This window comes from Colletotrichum paranaense (genome assembly GCF_030867605.1).
Source record: "Colletotrichum paranaense strain IMI 384185 chromosome Unknown Scaffold_11.1, whole genome shotgun sequence".
Taxonomy (NCBI): domain Eukaryota; kingdom Fungi; phylum Ascomycota; class Sordariomycetes; order Glomerellales; family Glomerellaceae; genus Colletotrichum; species Colletotrichum paranaense.
In genome coordinates, this window is record NW_026848969.1 from 1,552,509 (window position 1) to 1,570,703 (window position 18,195).

At 54.3% G+C, this 18,195-nt stretch overlaps 7 protein-coding genes across 7 annotated transcripts; 4 read left to right on the plus strand and 3 right to left on the minus strand.

Moving 5' to 3' along the window:
• Positions 1-276: 276 nt before the first annotated feature.
• Positions 277-1,562, plus strand: CPAR01_12851 (capsule polysaccharide biosynthesis protein; the record flags this gene model as incomplete). Its single annotated transcript, XM_060497105.1, has 2 exons — positions 277-836; positions 923-1,562. 2 exons carry the CDS (start codon positions 277-279, stop codon positions 1,560-1,562), a joined length of 1,200 nt encoding a protein of 399 aa, XP_060344638.1.
• A 1,217-nt stretch (positions 1,563-2,779) lies between these two features.
• On the plus strand, positions 2,780-4,630 carry CPAR01_12852 (uncharacterized protein; the record flags this gene model as incomplete). The annotated part of the gene is made up of 3 exons (XM_060497106.1): positions 2,780-2,908; positions 2,968-3,102; positions 3,149-4,630. 3 exons carry the CDS (start codon positions 2,780-2,782, stop codon positions 4,628-4,630), a joined length of 1,746 nt encoding a protein of 581 aa, XP_060344639.1.
• Positions 4,631-4,882: 252 nt separating this feature from the next.
• Positions 4,883-8,458, minus strand: CPAR01_12853 (uncharacterized protein; the record flags this gene model as incomplete). The annotated part of the gene is made up of 4 exons (XM_060497107.1): positions 4,883-6,519; positions 6,572-6,763; positions 7,592-7,965; positions 8,019-8,458. 4 exons carry the CDS (start codon positions 8,456-8,458, stop codon positions 4,883-4,885), a joined length of 2,643 nt encoding a protein of 880 aa, XP_060344640.1.
• A 2,283-nt stretch (positions 8,459-10,741) lies between these two features.
• Positions 10,742-12,422, plus strand: CPAR01_12854 (aminotransferase class I and II; the record flags this gene model as incomplete). The annotated part of the gene is made up of 4 exons (XM_060497108.1): positions 10,742-10,858; positions 10,913-10,922; positions 11,100-11,150; positions 11,323-12,422. The coding sequence occupies 4 exons, from the start codon at positions 10,742-10,744 to the stop codon at positions 12,420-12,422; spliced, it is 1,278 nt and encodes a 425-aa protein (XP_060344641.1).
• Positions 12,423-12,773: 351 nt separating this feature from the next.
• CPAR01_12855 (uncharacterized protein) lies at positions 12,774-13,918 on the minus strand (the record flags this gene model as incomplete). The annotated part of the gene is made up of 2 exons (XM_060497109.1): positions 12,774-13,691; positions 13,778-13,918. The coding sequence occupies 2 exons, from the start codon at positions 13,916-13,918 to the stop codon at positions 12,774-12,776; spliced, it is 1,059 nt and encodes a 352-aa protein (XP_060344642.1).
• A 560-nt stretch (positions 13,919-14,478) lies between these two features.
• CPAR01_12856 (ribosomal L28 family protein) lies at positions 14,479-15,237 on the plus strand (the record flags this gene model as incomplete). The annotated part of the gene is made up of 1 exon (XM_060497110.1): positions 14,479-15,237. The coding sequence occupies one exon, from the start codon at positions 14,479-14,481 to the stop codon at positions 15,235-15,237; it is 759 nt and encodes a 252-aa protein (XP_060344643.1).
• A 291-nt stretch (positions 15,238-15,528) lies between these two features.
• On the minus strand, positions 15,529-18,027 carry CPAR01_12857 (tryptophan synthase; the record flags this gene model as incomplete). Its single annotated transcript, XM_060497111.1, has 5 exons — positions 15,529-17,224; positions 17,289-17,521; positions 17,584-17,654; positions 17,716-17,803; positions 17,980-18,027. The coding sequence occupies 5 exons, from the start codon at positions 18,025-18,027 to the stop codon at positions 15,529-15,531; spliced, it is 2,136 nt and encodes a 711-aa protein (XP_060344644.1).
• Between the last annotated feature and the right edge of the window lie 168 nt (positions 18,028-18,195).

The window sequence follows — 18,195 nt, forward strand, 5'->3', positions numbered from 1 at the left end:
ACCTTACCTTATCTGACATCATTTGATCCTAGATGTCTCGGAGCTCAGAGTGACATCCTCCCGCCTAGCGCCTCAGTTGAGAGACGCCAGACGATCGAAAGCATCGGCTCGAAGTAAACATCAGCGCTAAAGTAGCGCTTATTCGCACGGGTAGATCCGGCCTCCTCTTAAATCGGTAGGTATCCAAAAGCACCCAGCATCGCTTTACCTCAGGGACGGCATTTAACTCAACTACCGACCTGCCCATCATTCGCATAGTCGCACATTACCGACATCATGTTGCAATATGCGATACCTCCAGCCTTCAAAGACAAATTGGAGGTGATCAATGCTCACGACCAGCGATCGGACGACGAGATCTTTGAATCTCTACGCTGCCACGTACCTGTTGTAGGCGAGAAGAACGTATGGGCCTACTGGGATGGCGGAATTGATCAACTGCCATCGTGGTGTAGGCGCAACGTGATTGATTGGGTTCGCATCTGCGGTCCAGACTGGACTGTTCGCGTTCTTGACAACGTGCCAGGGTCGCCAAATCATGCTTTGGCGTTCGCACCAAAGGAGATGCTTCCCAGATGCTTTATCGAGGGCACCATGACTGGAAAGCATGTCGGGCAGCATTCATCTGATATGATCACTGGGGCATTGTTGTACACCTACGGCGGTGTGAAAATGGATGTTGGATGCATTCTTTTCCGTGACTTGGATCGTGGTTTGTGGTCTGTCTTAGAGGATCCTGAGTTACCATACGAGATCGCCGCGCCAATTCAATTTGCGCAGTATTTGGCGAATCACTTTCTTGCGTCGAGAAAGGGCAACCCGTTTGTCAAAAGATGGTAAGTACACTTCCACTCCATGAGGATGTATTAAGCAGAGGAAGCAAGTCTCTTGATCATATCTTGTACTATGCTGACTACCCCAGGCACGACCTTTTTGTTCATCTTTGGGAAGACCGTGAGACTAGTGAGGGTATAAACACTCATCCACTGTTAAGCCACGTGAAAGAATCCTTTTCCCTCTCTGAATCCAAGAGCAAGGGCTTCAAGTGGGACTTCAAGGTCTCTTTTGAGGAGCTCCTGGATTACGTCGCCCAGAATGCGTGCTGGGCACGAGTGTGCATGGTCGAGGGGGGCGATGACGATTCTTTCAACGCATCTGAGTACTGGATGTCGCACGTCCTCGCCATCGACGTGCTACAGGAGCACTGGGCTGCGAAGACTCTCATCGGTGGGGAGAACTTCGGGGAGCATCTCTATGAGTTGTTAGCGCTCGGTCTTGACACTGACCCAGAGTCAGAGTGTCACAAAGAGGCCTCCAAGTTGGTGTGGACACTGCTTTCTGAGACAAGCATGCAAAAGATATCCCGAGGCTCAGGCCTCGTGAACTCTCTACAACCTGGAAGTGTATGGGATGATAGACCAGGCGCAGATTGCCAACCAGGCACATTTGGAGGCTTGTTGCGATATGGTGCGATAAATTTCACTCAGAAACGACAGAAAATTGCGGTGAGAACCCCAGAGAAAGCAAAGACGATCTTGCGAAAAGGGCTTCTTGAGTCTTGAAGAAGTTATTTCTATAAGTAAAGAATGGCAGTAGGATCGCTTGATTGGAGAGCCTGGTAAATTCGAAATACGTCGCAAGACACACAATCTGGTAGCCACTGAATTCCAGAACAAAACCCACTGCGCCTTAACATAAGTTAAGCTGAGGCGCTGGGTACATGGGACCTTGATCTGATATAATGTCAACATTACTTAGAAGGCTACTATGGTTCCTTTCTTACTTACCTTACCCTTACTAGTAAGCGACCCGAGTCTTCTTTACAGCCTGTAAGATGCTCGGCAGGCAGTAACCATCAATTCCCCACCTAGAAACAGCGAAATGATTGACTACTCTGATAGTTCATCCCTATTTTCATGTGTTAGAGTTTCAAAAGTTCTTGACGATGCAGTGGCGAACTACGGGCATGGCTATAAGGCAAACAGATATTACCTAAAGGAGGCGAGAGGGGCCTATCAAGAGAAGCTTCTTGTGCAAGACTATTACCAATCCGTGAAGGATTTCAGAATTCCAAAGTTCCTATGCAGTGAGACAAGAAGCATAATCGCGGCGTCCACACACTTGCCACCCAAAAAATCGCTCATCAACAGCCTCAAGAGTTCCCCGCCTTTCAAACTTAATCAACTGACCCAACTACTCGGTCATGTCAGAGTTCCAATATCACGCACCTGCCTATCACCGTAAGTAGCCAAGCCTTTAATCACCTTCCATAAGCAGACAGCTCGAGGAACTAGGTGCTCGGCGAGCTTCTTGGACCAAATTGACAGTTGCTGCGCACGCCTACGAAGCTTAGGCGGCTGGGGGGTCGCCAAGACCGCCAAGGTCAGCTTGGTCCCTATCGTATGGAACCAAGCTCTGCTTATCATGTACTCTCATATTGGCCAAGCTTTTACGGTAGTATCGGTCAACCTTTGGTGCTTCCCTCCGCTCGGGTTCGATGGGCGAGATGTAAGGCCGCGTGCCTGGATTTCGCCAGCCTCCCCTAAAATCACGACTGCCATGGCATTCTCCACACCAACGTCTGCCATGCGGGGGACAAGAAAGGCCGTCTTATTAGTTGGTCTTGGATGATGACGAACTCAATTGAGGATGTCGAGTACTTATAGATCGAGTGGCTACTCTGCTTTGGGGAAGCTCGGAGCACTCCCAGTCTCATCGCCAAGTCTGGGTCAAGTAGTGGTACTCTTGGGCTGAGTCACTTTACAAAAATACTGTCAACATGGTTCGCATCAACTCTGCAGCCCTTTTGGGCTCTGCCATTGTTGGTTTGGCCAGCGCAGCTGGCGCTGGTACCAAGGCTGAGTACGCGTCCGGTGCCGTTCACCATCGCATCATGGGCATCAAGATGGTGAGTTGTGCCCCACAATCACCTCTCGCATTGATCAAAAGTTTCTAATAACATGATAGGCTCAATGGGAAGAGGAAGCTGCCGCCGGCCTCATGGACAGTGCCAAATACCCCGAGCTCAGCTATACTCCCTGCGTTGACGGCTTTGCTGCCGCAATTCCCGGAGACTTCAACAACACCTTCAGATGCAGAAATGTGAGTTCACCAAGCTCCTCTCGAATGCTCAACTAATACCCTTCAGATCGATCTGTACCACTTCTTGTCTCACGAGCAGCTCGGCAGCTGGGGCGGAAGAGGTTCATCTTCCTGGGGTTGGACTTCGGCAGACGGGAGAGAATTCGTCGCCATTGGCCAATACGACGGCACTGCCTTTGCTGAAATTAGCAAGGAGGGCAAGCTGGTATACTTGGGCCGTCTGCCTCAGTACGACTCCATCGGTTCCAACTGGAGAGAAATCCGAATCGTCGGTGACATTGCCGTCATTGGTTCCGAGGCCATCAAGCACGGCGTCCAGTTCTTCGACATGAAGAAGATCCTCGACCTCGACCCCGCGAACCCAAAGAACTTCACCCAGGCCGAGCTCACCGGCCACTGGGACGAGCTCCCCGTCGGCCGTACCCACAACATCGTCGTCAACCAAGAGCTCAACTACGCTATTGCCTGCGGTTCCGTCGGTGGTAACGCGACGATTCGTGTAAGAGACAACCTCCCCTGCCGCGGCGGGTTGATCTTCCTAGACATCAGTGATCCCACCAACGTCACTAGCCCCGGATGCGCAGCCGGCGACGGCTACGTCCATGACGCCGAGTGCCTCGTCTACCGTGGCCCCGATACCCGCTACTATGGCCGAGATATCTGCTACGGTTACAACGAAGACACTTTGACCATCTACGATGTCACCGACAAGACCGGCAACGTCACCAACATCATCTCCATCAGCGACTACCCCGGCGCTCAGTACGTCCACCAGGGTGTCGTTAACAACGAGACTTGGCAAGAGTACATCTTCCTCGACGACGAGTTCGACGAGCGTGACGCCAAGGTTGGCCCGATGACTCAGGGCCTTCCCACCACTCACATCTTTGACATCCGCGACCTCGAGAAGCCCGTATACACCGGCCACTACGCCGGCAAGACCCGCTCCATCGACCACAACCAGTATATTGTTGGCGGCTACCTCTACCAGTCCAACTACGGCAACGGCCTAAACGTCATCGACGTCAGCAGCGTCACCAAGGACCCCACTGGGGCCAGCATCTGTGAAGCCGGCTTCTTCGATATCTACCCCGAAGACGATGAGGAAGTCGGCGGCGGCAAGGTCCAGTTCGCCGGTTCCTGGTCATCGTACGCCAACTTCAAGTCCGGCTTCATCTTTGTCCACACTATCGAGCGCGGTAGCTTCGTCGTCAAGATGACTTCCAAGGAGTGCCCGAAGGCGCCTGTGTGCAACGCGGATAACTGCCTCCGTGCTCTGCGGGCTTCGTCCATCCCGGATCGCTTGGAGGAGTCCGTCGAGTTCTGCGGCAACTTCACGCAGCGACTGAACACGGACGAGGAACTGCTGCCAGAGTATGCCACCAGCGCTTGTGTCGAGAACAAGGACAAGAGCCCTGTTGAGAGGGTTAGCAGTGCTTGCGCTTGTATCCCTACCCCTGTTGTGCCTGAGTTGCCTAGAACAACGACACGGCCTCCTGTGCCGACGGTGCTGCCTCCTAAAGCCTGATGCAATCAATGTTGCTTCAGGAACTTGAGGCACAGTGATAACGATGAATCACATGTAAGGGTCAATAGAAATGCAGTCGCTCAATCTCTACCTACCTAAGCACCACTTTTGTGACGAAAACAGGCTGCAACACGTTTTTTAAGTTGAGATTCCACAAGGTTGAAGCATTTGACCAGAGCGATAATTTCATTTGAAGGATCGCCTGATTCTGTCTCTTGTTCTTCATATTTGCACCAGTCTCCAGACCACATATCAATGAATGCAGCGCAATCCCTCTGGCCATGGCTCATTGTACTCGGGGCAGATGAGATCCAACTCAAACCAGTAGTGCTCCACATCACCACGGTCGTACGGATTCCCACCTTTGCATTTGTCGCCCTCGTCGCCCTCGGTTGATTCGTCCCATATAACGCCGATCTCCTCTGCATCCCGTCTTTCTGTAGCAGTCAAGTCTCCCCCATTCAGCTTTTTTAACTCTTCGGTCATTCGATCGGTCCAGTATGACCTCCAAAACTGAGTGGACAATATCCCACCATTTGGCCCATCTCCCAGATATCCCCTAGCTTCACGAGTGAATTCTACAACCAATTCTTCATGCAACTCAAGGAGGAGACCCTGCTCTTCGATGACCTCCGTATCATCTATGTCAACCCAAGCCGCACCCTCATCGACCACAGAACGTGTGTTGCAACAGCTGTGAAAGAGGTCCAGTGCTTCAAATGTCATGAACCTAATGGCCTCTTCATAAGTTGCGAGTGTCAACTCGGGACCGCATGACTTGAAGTGATCAGCTATCCTGCGAGCGTGATCTAAACATGCTTGCTCTGGCGTTGCTGATCCATTTTTATGTGTAGCGAAGCCCTTCATCAACCACGTAAATGAGCTGCATCCTTTTGTCGAACAGGGACAGCAGCAGCCGTCCGTAAGATTAAGGCAGGTCACAGTGATTCTTTCGAAGATGGCCGACACTGGAGCCGCCGCTAGATAGCTTGGCAACCACAGAAAATGGTTTCTGCCTAATTGGTAAAAGACGTAGTGCGCGGCGAACACTCCGTCATCGGCGGTCTTGTTGACAGGGCCTGCAGGCGATCGCAAGAAGAGATCTCCTCCATGCTCCAGAAGCCAGCAAACAATCTCCGGAGTAAGGCGATCCCAAAGTGAGGGTGTTCTCGACTGGAGAAGCTGGAGAAACACAGATGGCTTTGGCATGAATCCATGCCTATAGAACAACTGGGCCAGGTGGACAGACCAGATTTGCTGAAATATCCAGTCTGACATAGATTCTATGGCTTCTTCAGCCTCATTGTAGATTCGCCGCTGTCTTGGGGCCTGTGAGATGCCTCTTTGAATGTCGCTTGTCGTCCTCTCTTCGCCGACTTCTTGCTTTGTGGATAGACTTCTATTTGTCAAAACGTGTCCTGTTCTCTGCAGCCTTCGGCGTTTGCTCGTTTGGAAGATGTAATGACGCCGAGCGAGCTCTGATGAGGCCTCCAGGACATCATTCAGATGTAGCAGATAATGAGGGGTACCCGGCATTACAGACATTGACACTAGATCGCAACCAGCGTCTAGGAGAATCTTTGCGCAGAGATAGCAGGAACACTTTTTGCACCTTACGCGTTGTACACCATTGACGCAGTGCCGTGAGCTAAATGCCATAGCTAATTCGAGCGCACTGGCACCTTTCCTATCTCGCTGATTCAGAATGCTGAGATCCGCACTTTTTACGAGCCTCGCGAGGATTTCTGGCTTTGCTGCTGCGAGATGGAGTGGACTTCGCTCGTAGATATCAAGTTCAGTTATGGAGTCGGGAAAACGCCTCAGAACACGATCTACTTCATCTGAATCATTGTTGATGATTGCTGTGCTTAGAGGGCCGCACTCAAATGCTGGTGCTCAATTAGTCAGGTGTATGGAGTAAGTTTTGGGGAATGGCCGCACCTATCGTAACCTTAGGGAACTTGTCGACACACAAAATGCTAAAGTCTGACCACACCGGCAAATAGGAAATGTCATGGAGACTCCGGTGCGAGATGGCCGGCTGGCTTTCACAGTTGGCCCTTGATAGAGCCTCGACAGCTTCCCCAACCCAGTTACCAAATTGATACGTCAATTCGTGTAAGGGTGAGAGCCCTGCAATAAGTTAGTAACTGTTAATATTGTGCACCTGATCAAGTACAGTGACTTGCCGTTTATATCATATGAAAATGCTGGCACGCCATACGAGAGCAGAATCGGAAAGATTTCCGTAACCGTCTTTATCTCGCCAAGTCTTTCGCTGTGATAGGACCCATTGGAATTGTACATGGGCATGTGTCTTACCTGTTAATCAGCTTTAGCAATATGCTTTGATTTCGGGGGAGGAAGGCCGTACTAAGAAAGCAGCATGGTGCATCAAGGTCATATTTTCATCGTCCACCACTGTTGGGTATGTTCGTTTTTCTTCAAGAAGTTTTGCCAGCTTTCTCAAGCAAGCGCTAAGAAAGGTCAACTTATCTTCCGCATCACAGCTTCTATCCATCAAGTAAATCAAGCGGAAAGCGGGATCCGAGTTGACGTCAGCAGTCGGATAGTAGGTAAAGCTGGGACTGATGCTGCAGCCCCCAGCTCCGGACGTCAAAGCAAAGGAAATTTCGATGACTGATTTCAGAAGACGAGAGACACCGGTGTACTTTAAGCTTGCCTTGAGTCGTTGCTTCCTCGGTGTTTTTGAGAGTGGGCAGCTTGACCAATGGCCTTGGGATTCCCACTCGCCGGACAGGTGCGTGTAGCCCCGCTGCATCTGCACTTGCATGAACGATCTTTCGGGGCGCGGGCAGATGCATACTTTGCCAACTTGCTTTGCAGTCCCAAAATTCAGTGATGAATCTGATGAAATAATCTCTCGATGCATTTTTGATCTGTTTGAAGCATTGCCTTGGTTGCAGTACTTTCCTGACAATTGCATGTCATCGCACAAACTTTTGAGTACGGCCGGCTTGGAGGCCGCTTTGCGAGCCAATGCCCGTAAAGAACTATTCTCTTCTCCCAGGAGCTGTACTTTGTGGTCGATTGTCTTGAGGTGGTCTAAAATCGAGTTGTGTGAATGATGAATGTCATATCTGACACGCTGGCTGCTCTCATGAATCTCGCTTTCGATCGCCCCGGAATGAGCCATGACAAGTTGTCCAGTTTGTGTCATAACACTTTGTAGACCTTGCAGTTTATTATTGACATCGGCCATCGGCGTAGCGAATGCTGCTACTTCTGACCGGACTAGGAGCATTTCGGAAGCTTGGCCGCGAGAACTCGACTCGATAGCCGCCAGCAGAGCTGTGTTCCTGTTCGAGGCTTCCCTACTGCCGTGTCAGAAATCGTGGGAAGCGAAAGAAAGTCTATATCAACTCACAGTCCCAAGCTACCCTGTATCAACTGCAGAGTACTGTGAGCCTTTTGCAGCTGAAGCTCGAGATCTCGAAGCTTGGGTCGATGGAACGCAAAAGTCACTTTCTTCTTCTTGTTCTCCAGCCGTTTACTCCAGGTGCTGCCAGCGTGATCAGAAAGCTCAACGCATAGAGCTTCGAGGGCACGGAGATCCTCCTCGCAGCTTCGTATGTTCTGATCTACTGCAGCGGCGACTGCAGGACTGTGGCCTTGTAGCCCAGCCAACACCGTCTTCATCGCATGGAGCGTGACCCCCAGATTGTCATTCTGTTTCTTGACGTTTCGTAGTTCCTCGTCACGGTCCTCAAAGGCGTCCATGTACTTGACGATTCCACCGGTGATCTGCAAGCCCAGAGATAGCAGGCCGGCAATCGAGGCTGCCAGGCCCACGCTCTCGGCCGCCATATTTTGTCAAAACTGCGAGCGATGGCGGAAAATGTTTCGGTAGCTCTCGGGGAGATCGATGAGGTGTTGACGAAATGCCTTGACCAACAGTGCTTTTTATCTTGCGAAGAAAACTGCGGTGAAGAAATCAGGCTACCTGCTGACGCTGTTGGGTGGTTTGTGGAGGTATCAAGATCAGGCTGGCATGCACTTTCCTCGAAAGGGCTCGAAATGTTGAGGCTCGCCTTTGAAGAGAAACGATCTCATTCGTTGTATCAGAGGCTTCGTGATTGGACGCCGCACACGTGCAGCTCGGCACCTTCTCGAAGTAAGGTAATGCGATCATCCTCGGCTTCTTTGCAAACTATTGGATAGGTCTTTTGGTGGCTCTAAGTCGCCGTGCGATGGGCAATTCTGACACGAGAAAGACACGCCTTGCATCACGAGGGTCAATAGGTAATCCTGAACGTCAGTTCTGAATAATATCTTAGAGGAACGTGAAAGACGTACCTGAAGTGGTTCAGGAGAACCACACGGATTTGCACTAATACCACCATCTACTTTTGCTATGCCAAGCGAGTCCAATGAGACGATTACCATACACAAAAAACACGCAATTACTCATCCTGCTGAATAAAATCAGGCTATGATTAGAGGAGGATTTTGCGTGGTTGATAAGGTGTATTAGAGAATGATGATGGCCTGAATCGATCATTTCGGTCTACGCTCTCCGTGCAATTCGAGTCCACGAGGCCTCAACTCTCGCGCTACATGTAGCGAGCGGCTTCTGAGCTTCATAATCCCAGTAGATGACTCATCTTCTCTCCCATGTCGCCAAGGCTCTGGCATTGAGTAACATAAAAGGACAGATTCGAGACTTGGGATCAAAGGAGGAGCCACGAGGTCGGATGAAGGGAGTAATGAGGCTCCTCAGGTCGTGGCGATCTTGAATGATCTTGACTGCAAGCGAAGTAGAAAGCCAATTTGAACAACAGCATGCAAGCACGGACCTTGATGCAGCTACGAACCATCATCCCAGGGGCCGTTCGTCCGCAGCAGAGGTGCATTGGACAGTTCCTTTAGTCCGGGGAAAAGACGGAAAGTCATAGGTAACATCCCTTGCAGAGGTCAATGGAAGAGTGCTTTGACAGCTCTAGCAGTTGATGGCGATGCTTGCTTCTTCGGAGTTTTAGGAAGTGCTAGCATTAATACGATGTCGGCTAGAGTGACATAGTGATGAGAGAAGGCCGAAAAGGGGAATTCTAACCGCCCAAGCCTGACGAACACTGCATCAGACACGTGCCAGGCAGGATCGTTTCCAGCAGTGTCAAAGGCTCAAAAGAGGCAGAAAGAATGGAAGTATGAACGAAAAGAAACAACAGACCCCAAGACAGGAGAAACTCCTTTGAAGCGAGCGAATAGAAGTAACCAGCGCGCGTCAGCCAGCAAAAGGGGAAGACCAAAGGTTAAAGAGAGACACACCGCCCGAGACAGACAGTTGACCCTGGAATGACGAAGCAGAAGCTCCTGCTTGAGTCGAGCGGAAGAAGTGAGCTGAGAACGGTCAACCGCGGCGACATCCGAAGCCGGAAGGACCAGGGACGGGTTCATTCGTTGCGTAAGTTGCGCGCATGCGCTCCAGTCAAAAAACAGCGGGCCGGGGAAGGGGCATCGACGCATCGTGGGCGTCAAGGGCGTGGAAGGCGCGTCGGGATTCCTCCCCCCGTGGCGGGTAGCGGCAATACAGTAAATCCGCTCCCCCGCGATTGCACGATGCAGGTGGGTCCTCTCATGACTCGGTCCACTTACGATGCTCCTCCTCTCCTTCTCCAGGTCCGGAGTCGCACCGCACTGGGGGTCACACCCCCCTCTCTGCTCAGTGCAGTTGCTGGGGCTGGGTCAGTATGAGAACAGTTCTGGGATGTGACTGGATTGAATTCAGGGCTGGTCGCCAAGCACCCCAGCACATGAATGCCCCCAGATGGCAGAAACGGCGGGCAAGGCGCACCTGGTACAGTCACAAGTCAGCCCATTCCTTGGTTGGACCACCCCGTCTGCAGCAGCCAACAGCCAGCAGCAGCAGCTCTTTCGGCACTTCGCTGTCTCGGAATCTTTGGACACCTTAAGTTATTACGGATTGTCCTTACCTCACTGGGATCCTTTTTTTTTTCTGCCGGCCAACAGCGAAAGCTACGTCTTTTCTCCTTCTCTTCCTTCCCCTCTCAACCACATCTCTCTCTTCTTCCCTTTCTTCCTCCATTCACATCTTTTTTCTCCCATCCCCGAAAGAGAAAGACAATCAAGATGCTGTCCTCCACCAGAATCGCAACCCGGCAAGCTGCCGCCCGCCGCATGGGCGCTCTGCCCGTCACGGCCGCGAGAGCCGGCTCTACCTGGGCCAACGTCCCTCAAGGTCCTCCTGTATGTCTCAAACACTCCAGATGCCAATTGAATGCGCCACGAATGCTAACGAAGACTGCAGGATGTAAGTGCTTGATGCGCCGATTGACAGAATCCCGACAATCACCACAACGAACTGTTTTGCTAACTGGCCACTTTTTCGCAATGGACAGGCCATTCTCGGTATGACGCACCTGCTCGGGTGGAGCTCCCTCGAGCTTCGCCGGTTGACTCAACTCCATGACTGACAATAGACGAACAGGCATCACGGAAGCCTTCAAGGCCGACAAGTTTGAGCAGAAGATCAACCTCGGTACGCAAAGCCCCCCGCCAAGCCACTTTGACAACCACAACCACCACCCTAGCTAGAGAGCTGTCACAAGCTTGCTAGCTACAACGCTAGCCGGCCGTCAGCTGTCAACTACAAGCACACAACGTCTATCATCACCGCAATGAACATGCCCATTGACGCAGACAAACAACAGGTGTCGGTGCCTACCGCGACGACCAGGGCAAGCCCTACGTCCTCCCCTCCGTCCGCGCCGCCGAGGAGAAGGTCATCGCCGCCAAGCTGAACAAGGAGTACGCCGGCATCACCGGTGTCCCCGAGTTCACCAAGTCCGCCGCCGTCCTCGCCTACGGCGCCGACTCCTCGGCCCTCGACCGCCTCGCCATCACCCAGTCCATCTCCGGCACCGGTGCCCTGCGCATCGGAGGCGCCTTCCTCGCCCGCTTCTTCCCCGGCGCTAAGAACATCTACATCCCCACCCCCTCATGGGCCAACCACGGCGCCGTCTTCAGCGACTCCGGTCTCACCGTCAACAAGTACCGCTACTACGACCCCAAGACCATCGGCCTCGACTTTGAGGGCATGGTTGCCGACATTAAGGCCGCCCCCAAGGGCTCCATCTTCCTCTTCCACGCCTGCGCCCACAACCCCACCGGTGTCGACCCTACCCCCGAGCAGTGGCGCGAGATCTCCGACGTCGTCAAGGCCCAGGGCCACTACTCCTTCTTTGACATGGCCTACCAAGGCTTCGCCTCGGGTAACACCGACACCGACGCCTTCGCCGTCCGCCACTTCGTCAAGGAGGGCCACAACATCTGCCTCGCCCAGTCCTTCGCCAAGAACATGGGTCTCTACGGCGAGCGTGTCGGTGCCTTCTCCATCGTCGCAAAGGACGCCGAGGAGCGCAAGCGCATCGACTCCCAGGTCAAGATTCTTGTCCGCCCTCTGTACTCCAACCCTCCCGTCCACGGCGCCCGCATCGCCTCCACCATCCTCAACGACGCCGCCCTGAACCAGCAGTGGCTCGGCGAGGTCAAGGGCATGGCTGACCGCATCATCACCATGCGCGCTCTCCTGAAGGAGAACCTCGAGAAGCTCGGCTCCGCCCACGACTGGTCCCACATCACCAGCCAGATCGGCATGTTCGCCTACACTGGCCTGACCAAGGACCAGATGGACGCCCTCGCCAACGACCACTCCGTCTACGCCACCAAGGACGGCCGTATCTCCGTCGCCGGTATCACCAGCGGCAACGTTGGCCGCCTCGCCGAGTCCATCTACAAGGTCAAGGGTTAAATCTTGCCAGTGTGAATATTTTTTGCGATTTGTCCCAACGCGAGTCTCAGTCTAGAGGTGCTCTGAGCCAGCTTGCATTTCTCCAAGAGATATCACGAGGTTCTGTTGAAAGGGTAGTTGGTTTTCTAAAAAGGGGGGTTTTGTACAACCAAAGAGGGAGAGGTCTTCTCTTTTGCGCAGCCAAGGTTAGAATGGCCGGTGGACATAGAACGTTTGGGCACCCCTTGGTAGACCACACATGCATTCCAGCTGTGTACAATATAGCGACACGTCTTTCAATGTAAACATGTCCAATCGCTTGCTTGCTTGCCATGAATTCAAACTTCGCACCCATCGGCACATGATACTTAATCACGCCCTATCCAACCTGGCCAAATCCCGACTCGCATCCTCCAACTCCCTCTCCATCTGCCTCTTCTTCCTCGCCATCTCCTTCATCGTCCTCGCCTTCCCCTCCTCCCCCTCAACCCCGACCCCGTACCCCTCCAACTCGGCCCGGAGCGTCATCAAGGTCCCCTCAAGTCTCATCCTCGCATCCCGCAAATGCGCAGAATAATTCGTCAGCGCAGCCACCATCTCGGGCGAATACACCTCCCTCCTAACCCCCTCCCTCGCAGCCACGGCATCCGCCTCGGCCCTCTGCGCCTCCAGCCCCGTCTCGGCGGCGCGAAACTCGAGACTCCGCGCCACGACGCCGTGTTTGGCCTCGAGGCTTCTAATCAGGAGCGTCAGCGCCGCGGCGTGCTCGTCTAGGCATTGTGTTAGGGTATCTGCTGCACGGAGGCGTTCCTGGGCGAGTGCGAGTTTTGATTGGGACACGTCGGAGGCGAGTTTGTGGTAGGTTGTTTGCAGGCCGGGGACGGCGCGGTGGAGGAAGGAGGGGTTTGTTGTCGGGTTGGCGATGCGGGCTAGGGAGACGGCCGAGGTGTGGAGGGTTGAGGAGATGAGGTCGCCGAGTTGGGGGAGGAGGGATTGGAAGTCTGTGAAGGGGGGATTGGAAAGGAGAATTGTGGCGGATTCGGGGGATAGGGGCTCGGGGGAGGTTAGGAGGGGTGGGAGAAGGAGGAGGAGATCGAGGAGGGGTTCGGGGAGGGGTTGTTGTTGTTGTGTTGTGCCGTTGCCGCTGGAGGATGGTTGTGGTTGTGAGGACGTGTTCGTGCGGGAGAATGTTCGAGGTGGTGCGGGTTTTGGTTCGGGCGGTGCGGTGTTTGAGATTGCGCTTATGAGGAGGTGTTCTTTTGCGGCTGTGAATCTGTGGTCTGCGAGCTCCTGGAGGTTTGAAGGTTAGCTCAGGGCCAAGTTCAGTTCTGGTACAGGGCCGGGAGTCTGGGCATCGTAGCCGAGAGAAAACAAACATTTTGTATCGCATCGTGCTCCTTGGTCGCCGGCTTTCTTGTGGAACCATCTGGGTTGAGGATAGCCGTTGTGAGAGTATGATGCAGCGCCGCGAATTCAGGGTTGTCTTGCAGGACCGAGGCCTCGACTGGCGGTAACATTGTGGGCGTTGCCCTTTGCGTCGTCAGCAGGTTTGACGCTTTTGACAGGGCTCCTTGGGAGCTTTAAGTCAGTAGCTGTGGCTGAGTAAAACAGGCGGTCTGTATAGAGTCTGTCTGCTCGGTGGCATGTCACGGCGCAAGTTGATCGTCGAGCTACCCAACTTTCCCTCCTGCCTCGGTGAGTCGGTGTGGAAGGGTCAACCGAAAGGCACTCGGGATCAGACCACGGACCCCTGTCACGAAAGCAGCGCGCAGTCACCTGACGCAGCTCAATTGACTTCACCAGCAAAGCCCCCACTCTTCAACGAATCCCCCAATCAAACCTATCAATTCCCGGAGAGCGGAACATCCACCGCCCGATATCGAAGCTCCGATCTCTGACCATTGGCCCAAAAAATCATCCCCAAGCTCTCACGACAATCGACCTCAACGGTGCGCCGACGACCAACGACGAACGAACGCCGCGGCGCGCATCTACCCGTTCGCATCCCTCCGACCGCCTCTACATACTCCCGAACCCACGAACCTCGCACATAATCGGACACGGATCGAAGCCCAAGATGAGCTTTACAACCCTTCGGCCTCGGCCCTCCCTCCTCACCTCCCTCCAAAACCTCACCATCGCGCCCGCCACCGCCGCAACCCGCGCCTTCTCAACCTCCACCCCCCTCGCCACAAAAACAATCTCCCTCCAAAAGATCCCGACCTCCGCCGTACCCCCCTACCCCCACGGCCCCCGCCTCCTCTACAAACAATCAAACCACGGCCTCTACGGCACCTCCCGCATCCGCCACGGCCACAACGTCTCCCCGAAACACCACCAAGTCACCCCCCGCACCTGGCGCCCCAACGTCCACCGCAAGCGCCTCTGGTCCGAGTCCCTGGGCGCCTGGGTCCGCACCCGCCTCACCACCCGCGTCCTGCGCACAATCCGCAAGGAGGGCGGCATCGACGCCTACGTGACAAAGACCAAGGCCGCGCGCGTCAAGGAGCTGGGACCGGGGGGATGGAAGCTGAGGTGGCTTGTTATGCAGACGGCTACCTTCCGGGAGAGGTACGTCGCTGAGAGGGAGAAGCTCGGCGTCGAGGGGGAGATGAGGGAGGATCAGACGGATTTGGTCACCGTCATGGTCGATGCTGCTACGCCGGGGCCCCTGAGCGCTGTCAGCAGGGGGATTCTCGAGAAGAGAGCTGCGCAGATGATTTTGGAAGAGTTTACGCTGGGCGAGGAGGCCGAGTTTGGGGCTGAGGATGGCGAGGGGTACGAGGACGTTCATGTGCCTGGTATCGGAGAGCCTGTCACTGAGCAGAGGATATGATTTTTGAGTTGGGTGATGGTCACTTGTTAGAGGAAGAGAGAGTGTATGTTTCGGGAGAGAAAAAAAAGTCATTGTATCATATGTACAAAATTCTCATGTCATCAAACTACTTTTTAGAGGATCTCAAGTCTAGAAGATGAGCCCCCTTTTCTTGTTTGTGTCTACAAAAACCGCTTTCCATATTTTGAAACCACAAGCCGTGAAAAGTGCAAGTTTCGCCTCATACGCCCTGCAATGTGTGATATGCCATTCGTAAATTCCGTTCCGCCCCTTAACCATTGCTCCCCATGTTTAGAAGCGCAGGTCCCAGCCAATCTTGGGGCCCAACTTGGGCAGCTCGTCGGCGACGCTCTGCACGTCCTTGTCACCACGGCCACTCAGGCAGATGACGATATCCTCGCCCTTCTTCATCGTCTTGGCGAGCTCAATGGCACCGTAGATGCCGTGCGCTGACTCCAGCGCGGGGATGATACCCTCCAGCTGACTCATGAGACGGAAACCAATGAAGGCCTCGGCGTCGGTGGCGGCGACGTACTTGGCGCGCTCGCTGTCCTTCCAGGAGCTGAGCTCGGGGCCGACACCAGGGTAATCCAGACCGGCGGAGATGGAGTGCGTCTCGGCGACCTGGCCGTGCTTGTCCTGGAGAATGTAGGTCTTGACGCCGTGCAGGACACCCTTGCTGCCGCCGGAAAGGGTGGCACTGTGACGGGCAGTGTCGATACCGTCGCCACCGGCCTCAACACCGAGGAGTTTGACGCTGGGGTCGTTGGCAAAGGGGTAGAACATGCCGACAGCGTTGCTACCACCGCCAACGCAGGCGACGACGGCATCTGGCAGCTTGCCTCTCTTCTCGAGCATCTGCGCCTTGGTCTCGTTACCAATGACAGACTGGAAGGTACGGACGATAGTGGGGAAGGGATGCGGGCCAATGGCGGAACCGATGATGTAGTGAGTGGTGTCGAGCTCGACAACCCAGGCGCGCATGGCCTCGTTCACGGCGTCACGGAGGGTCTTGCTTCCAGCCTCGACAGCGACAACCTTGGCGCCGAGGAGCTTCATGCGGAAGACATTAAGAGCCTGGCGGCGGACGTCTTCGGCACCCATGTAGACTGTGCATTCCATGCCGAACTTGGCGCAGACGGTGGCCGTAGCAACACCGTGCTGGCCGGCACCGGTCTCGGCGATGATCTTGGTCTTGCCGAGGCGCTTGGCGAGGAGCAGCTGGCCAAGGGCGTTGTTGATCTTGTGAGAACCGGTGTGGTTAAGATCCTCACGCTTCAGCCAGATGTTGGCACCGCCGGCGTGCTCGGTAAGGCGCTCGGCAAGGTGGAGGTGGCCGGGGCGGCCCATGTACTCATAGTAGGAGCGGTACTCCTCCCAGAAGGAAGGGTCGTCCTTGATCTTGTTGAAGCCCTCCTCGAGCTCAGACAGGCAGTCCATGAGAGACTCGGGGACGTACTGGCCGCCGAAATCGCCGAAGCGGTCAGGGATCTTGCCGTGCATGGCAGCGAGCTCGGCAACAAGCTCACTGTCCTGGTCGGCGGTGATGCGGTCGTCGACGGTAGGCTCTTCGGTGGGCTGCTTGGCGGCGGCCATGGCCTCGACCATGCCAACCTCGCGGGTAGTCTCATCAGAGTCGCGGCCGCAGAGGTAAGAGCAATACTTTGCAACGTCGTTGTAGAGCTCGCCGGGGGCCGCCTTTTGGAGGGTGGTGATGATCTGGGAGCCGACGACAACACCGTCGGCAAGCTGGGCGACACTGAGGAAGTGGTCTCGGGTGCTGACACCGAAACCGACGGCAGCAGGCTTGTTGCCGCTGTACTTCTTGACGCGGGCAACAAGGTCGGGGAGGTTGGCGTTCATGGAGCCAAGGGCACCGGTGACACCCTGGCGGGAGACGACGTAGATAAAGGAGTCGGCCAGCTTGCAAAGGATCTTCATGCGGGCATCTGAGGTTGCGGGAGCAATCAGGGGAACGTATGAAAGTCTGTTTGTTTTCAGTTCGTCAGTACGGGATGACCGAGGTGGTTAGAGGCGGTGTGTGAACGTACCCTCCCTTGGTGCAAAGCTTGCGGAAAGAGATGGCCTCCTCGGGAGGCAAATCGACAACAATGAAGCCGTTGACGCCCGATGTCTTGCAGTCGTTCAGGAGTCTCTCTTCGCCATAGCTGAGAAGGGGGTTGTAGTATCCCATCAACATCACAGGCGCCTTCAGGCCCTGGTCGCGAGCGTCCTTGACCATCTTGAGTGTTGACTCGATCGTGACGCCATGTTGCAGAGCCACCTGTTTTCCCTCGTCAGTATTCACTATATACCCAATTGGTTTCCATTCTGGCCACTACTCACGGTGTTTGATGTCTGGATAGTCGGGCCGTCGGCAATTGGGTCGGTGAAGGGGGCACCGAGTTCGATCACATCTGTTGAGAGTGTCAGTGAGGTGTTCCTTTACCAGTGCACAAAGTTCTTGGAGGGACTTACCAGCGCCACCCTTCTCCATAGCCAGCAGAACATTAGGAGTGTCCTCAGGCGTGGGGTAACCAGCAGTGACGTAGGTAACGAGCGCAGACTATTTCATAACAATGTCAGACCAGTCCAATTGATCATCTATCCCGTCGTTGCTGCGAGATCTTGGCGGTGCCGGAAAACCATCGTCGTTGGGAGCGGTCGGCGGCGCGGCGGGGTGAAGAGCCCCGCGATCGCAACAGGGGCAGCACAGCAACGTGGGAGGGGCAAAAGACTCACCCTTCCTTGGGCCTTGCAGCGCGCAAACGTTTGGCGAATGCCTTCCATGTTGTGTAGTGGTATAGAGAGTAGAAGGAAACAACAAAGTCAATTGGTAGGGGGTATATGGGTAAAAGAACAACTTTTGACTCGCTGGGGTTTTTTGGTATCACAAGAAAAAACTTGAGATGTGAGAAAGGTTGAAGGTGGTAGTAAGTTTTAAGTAGGGGCGAAGGG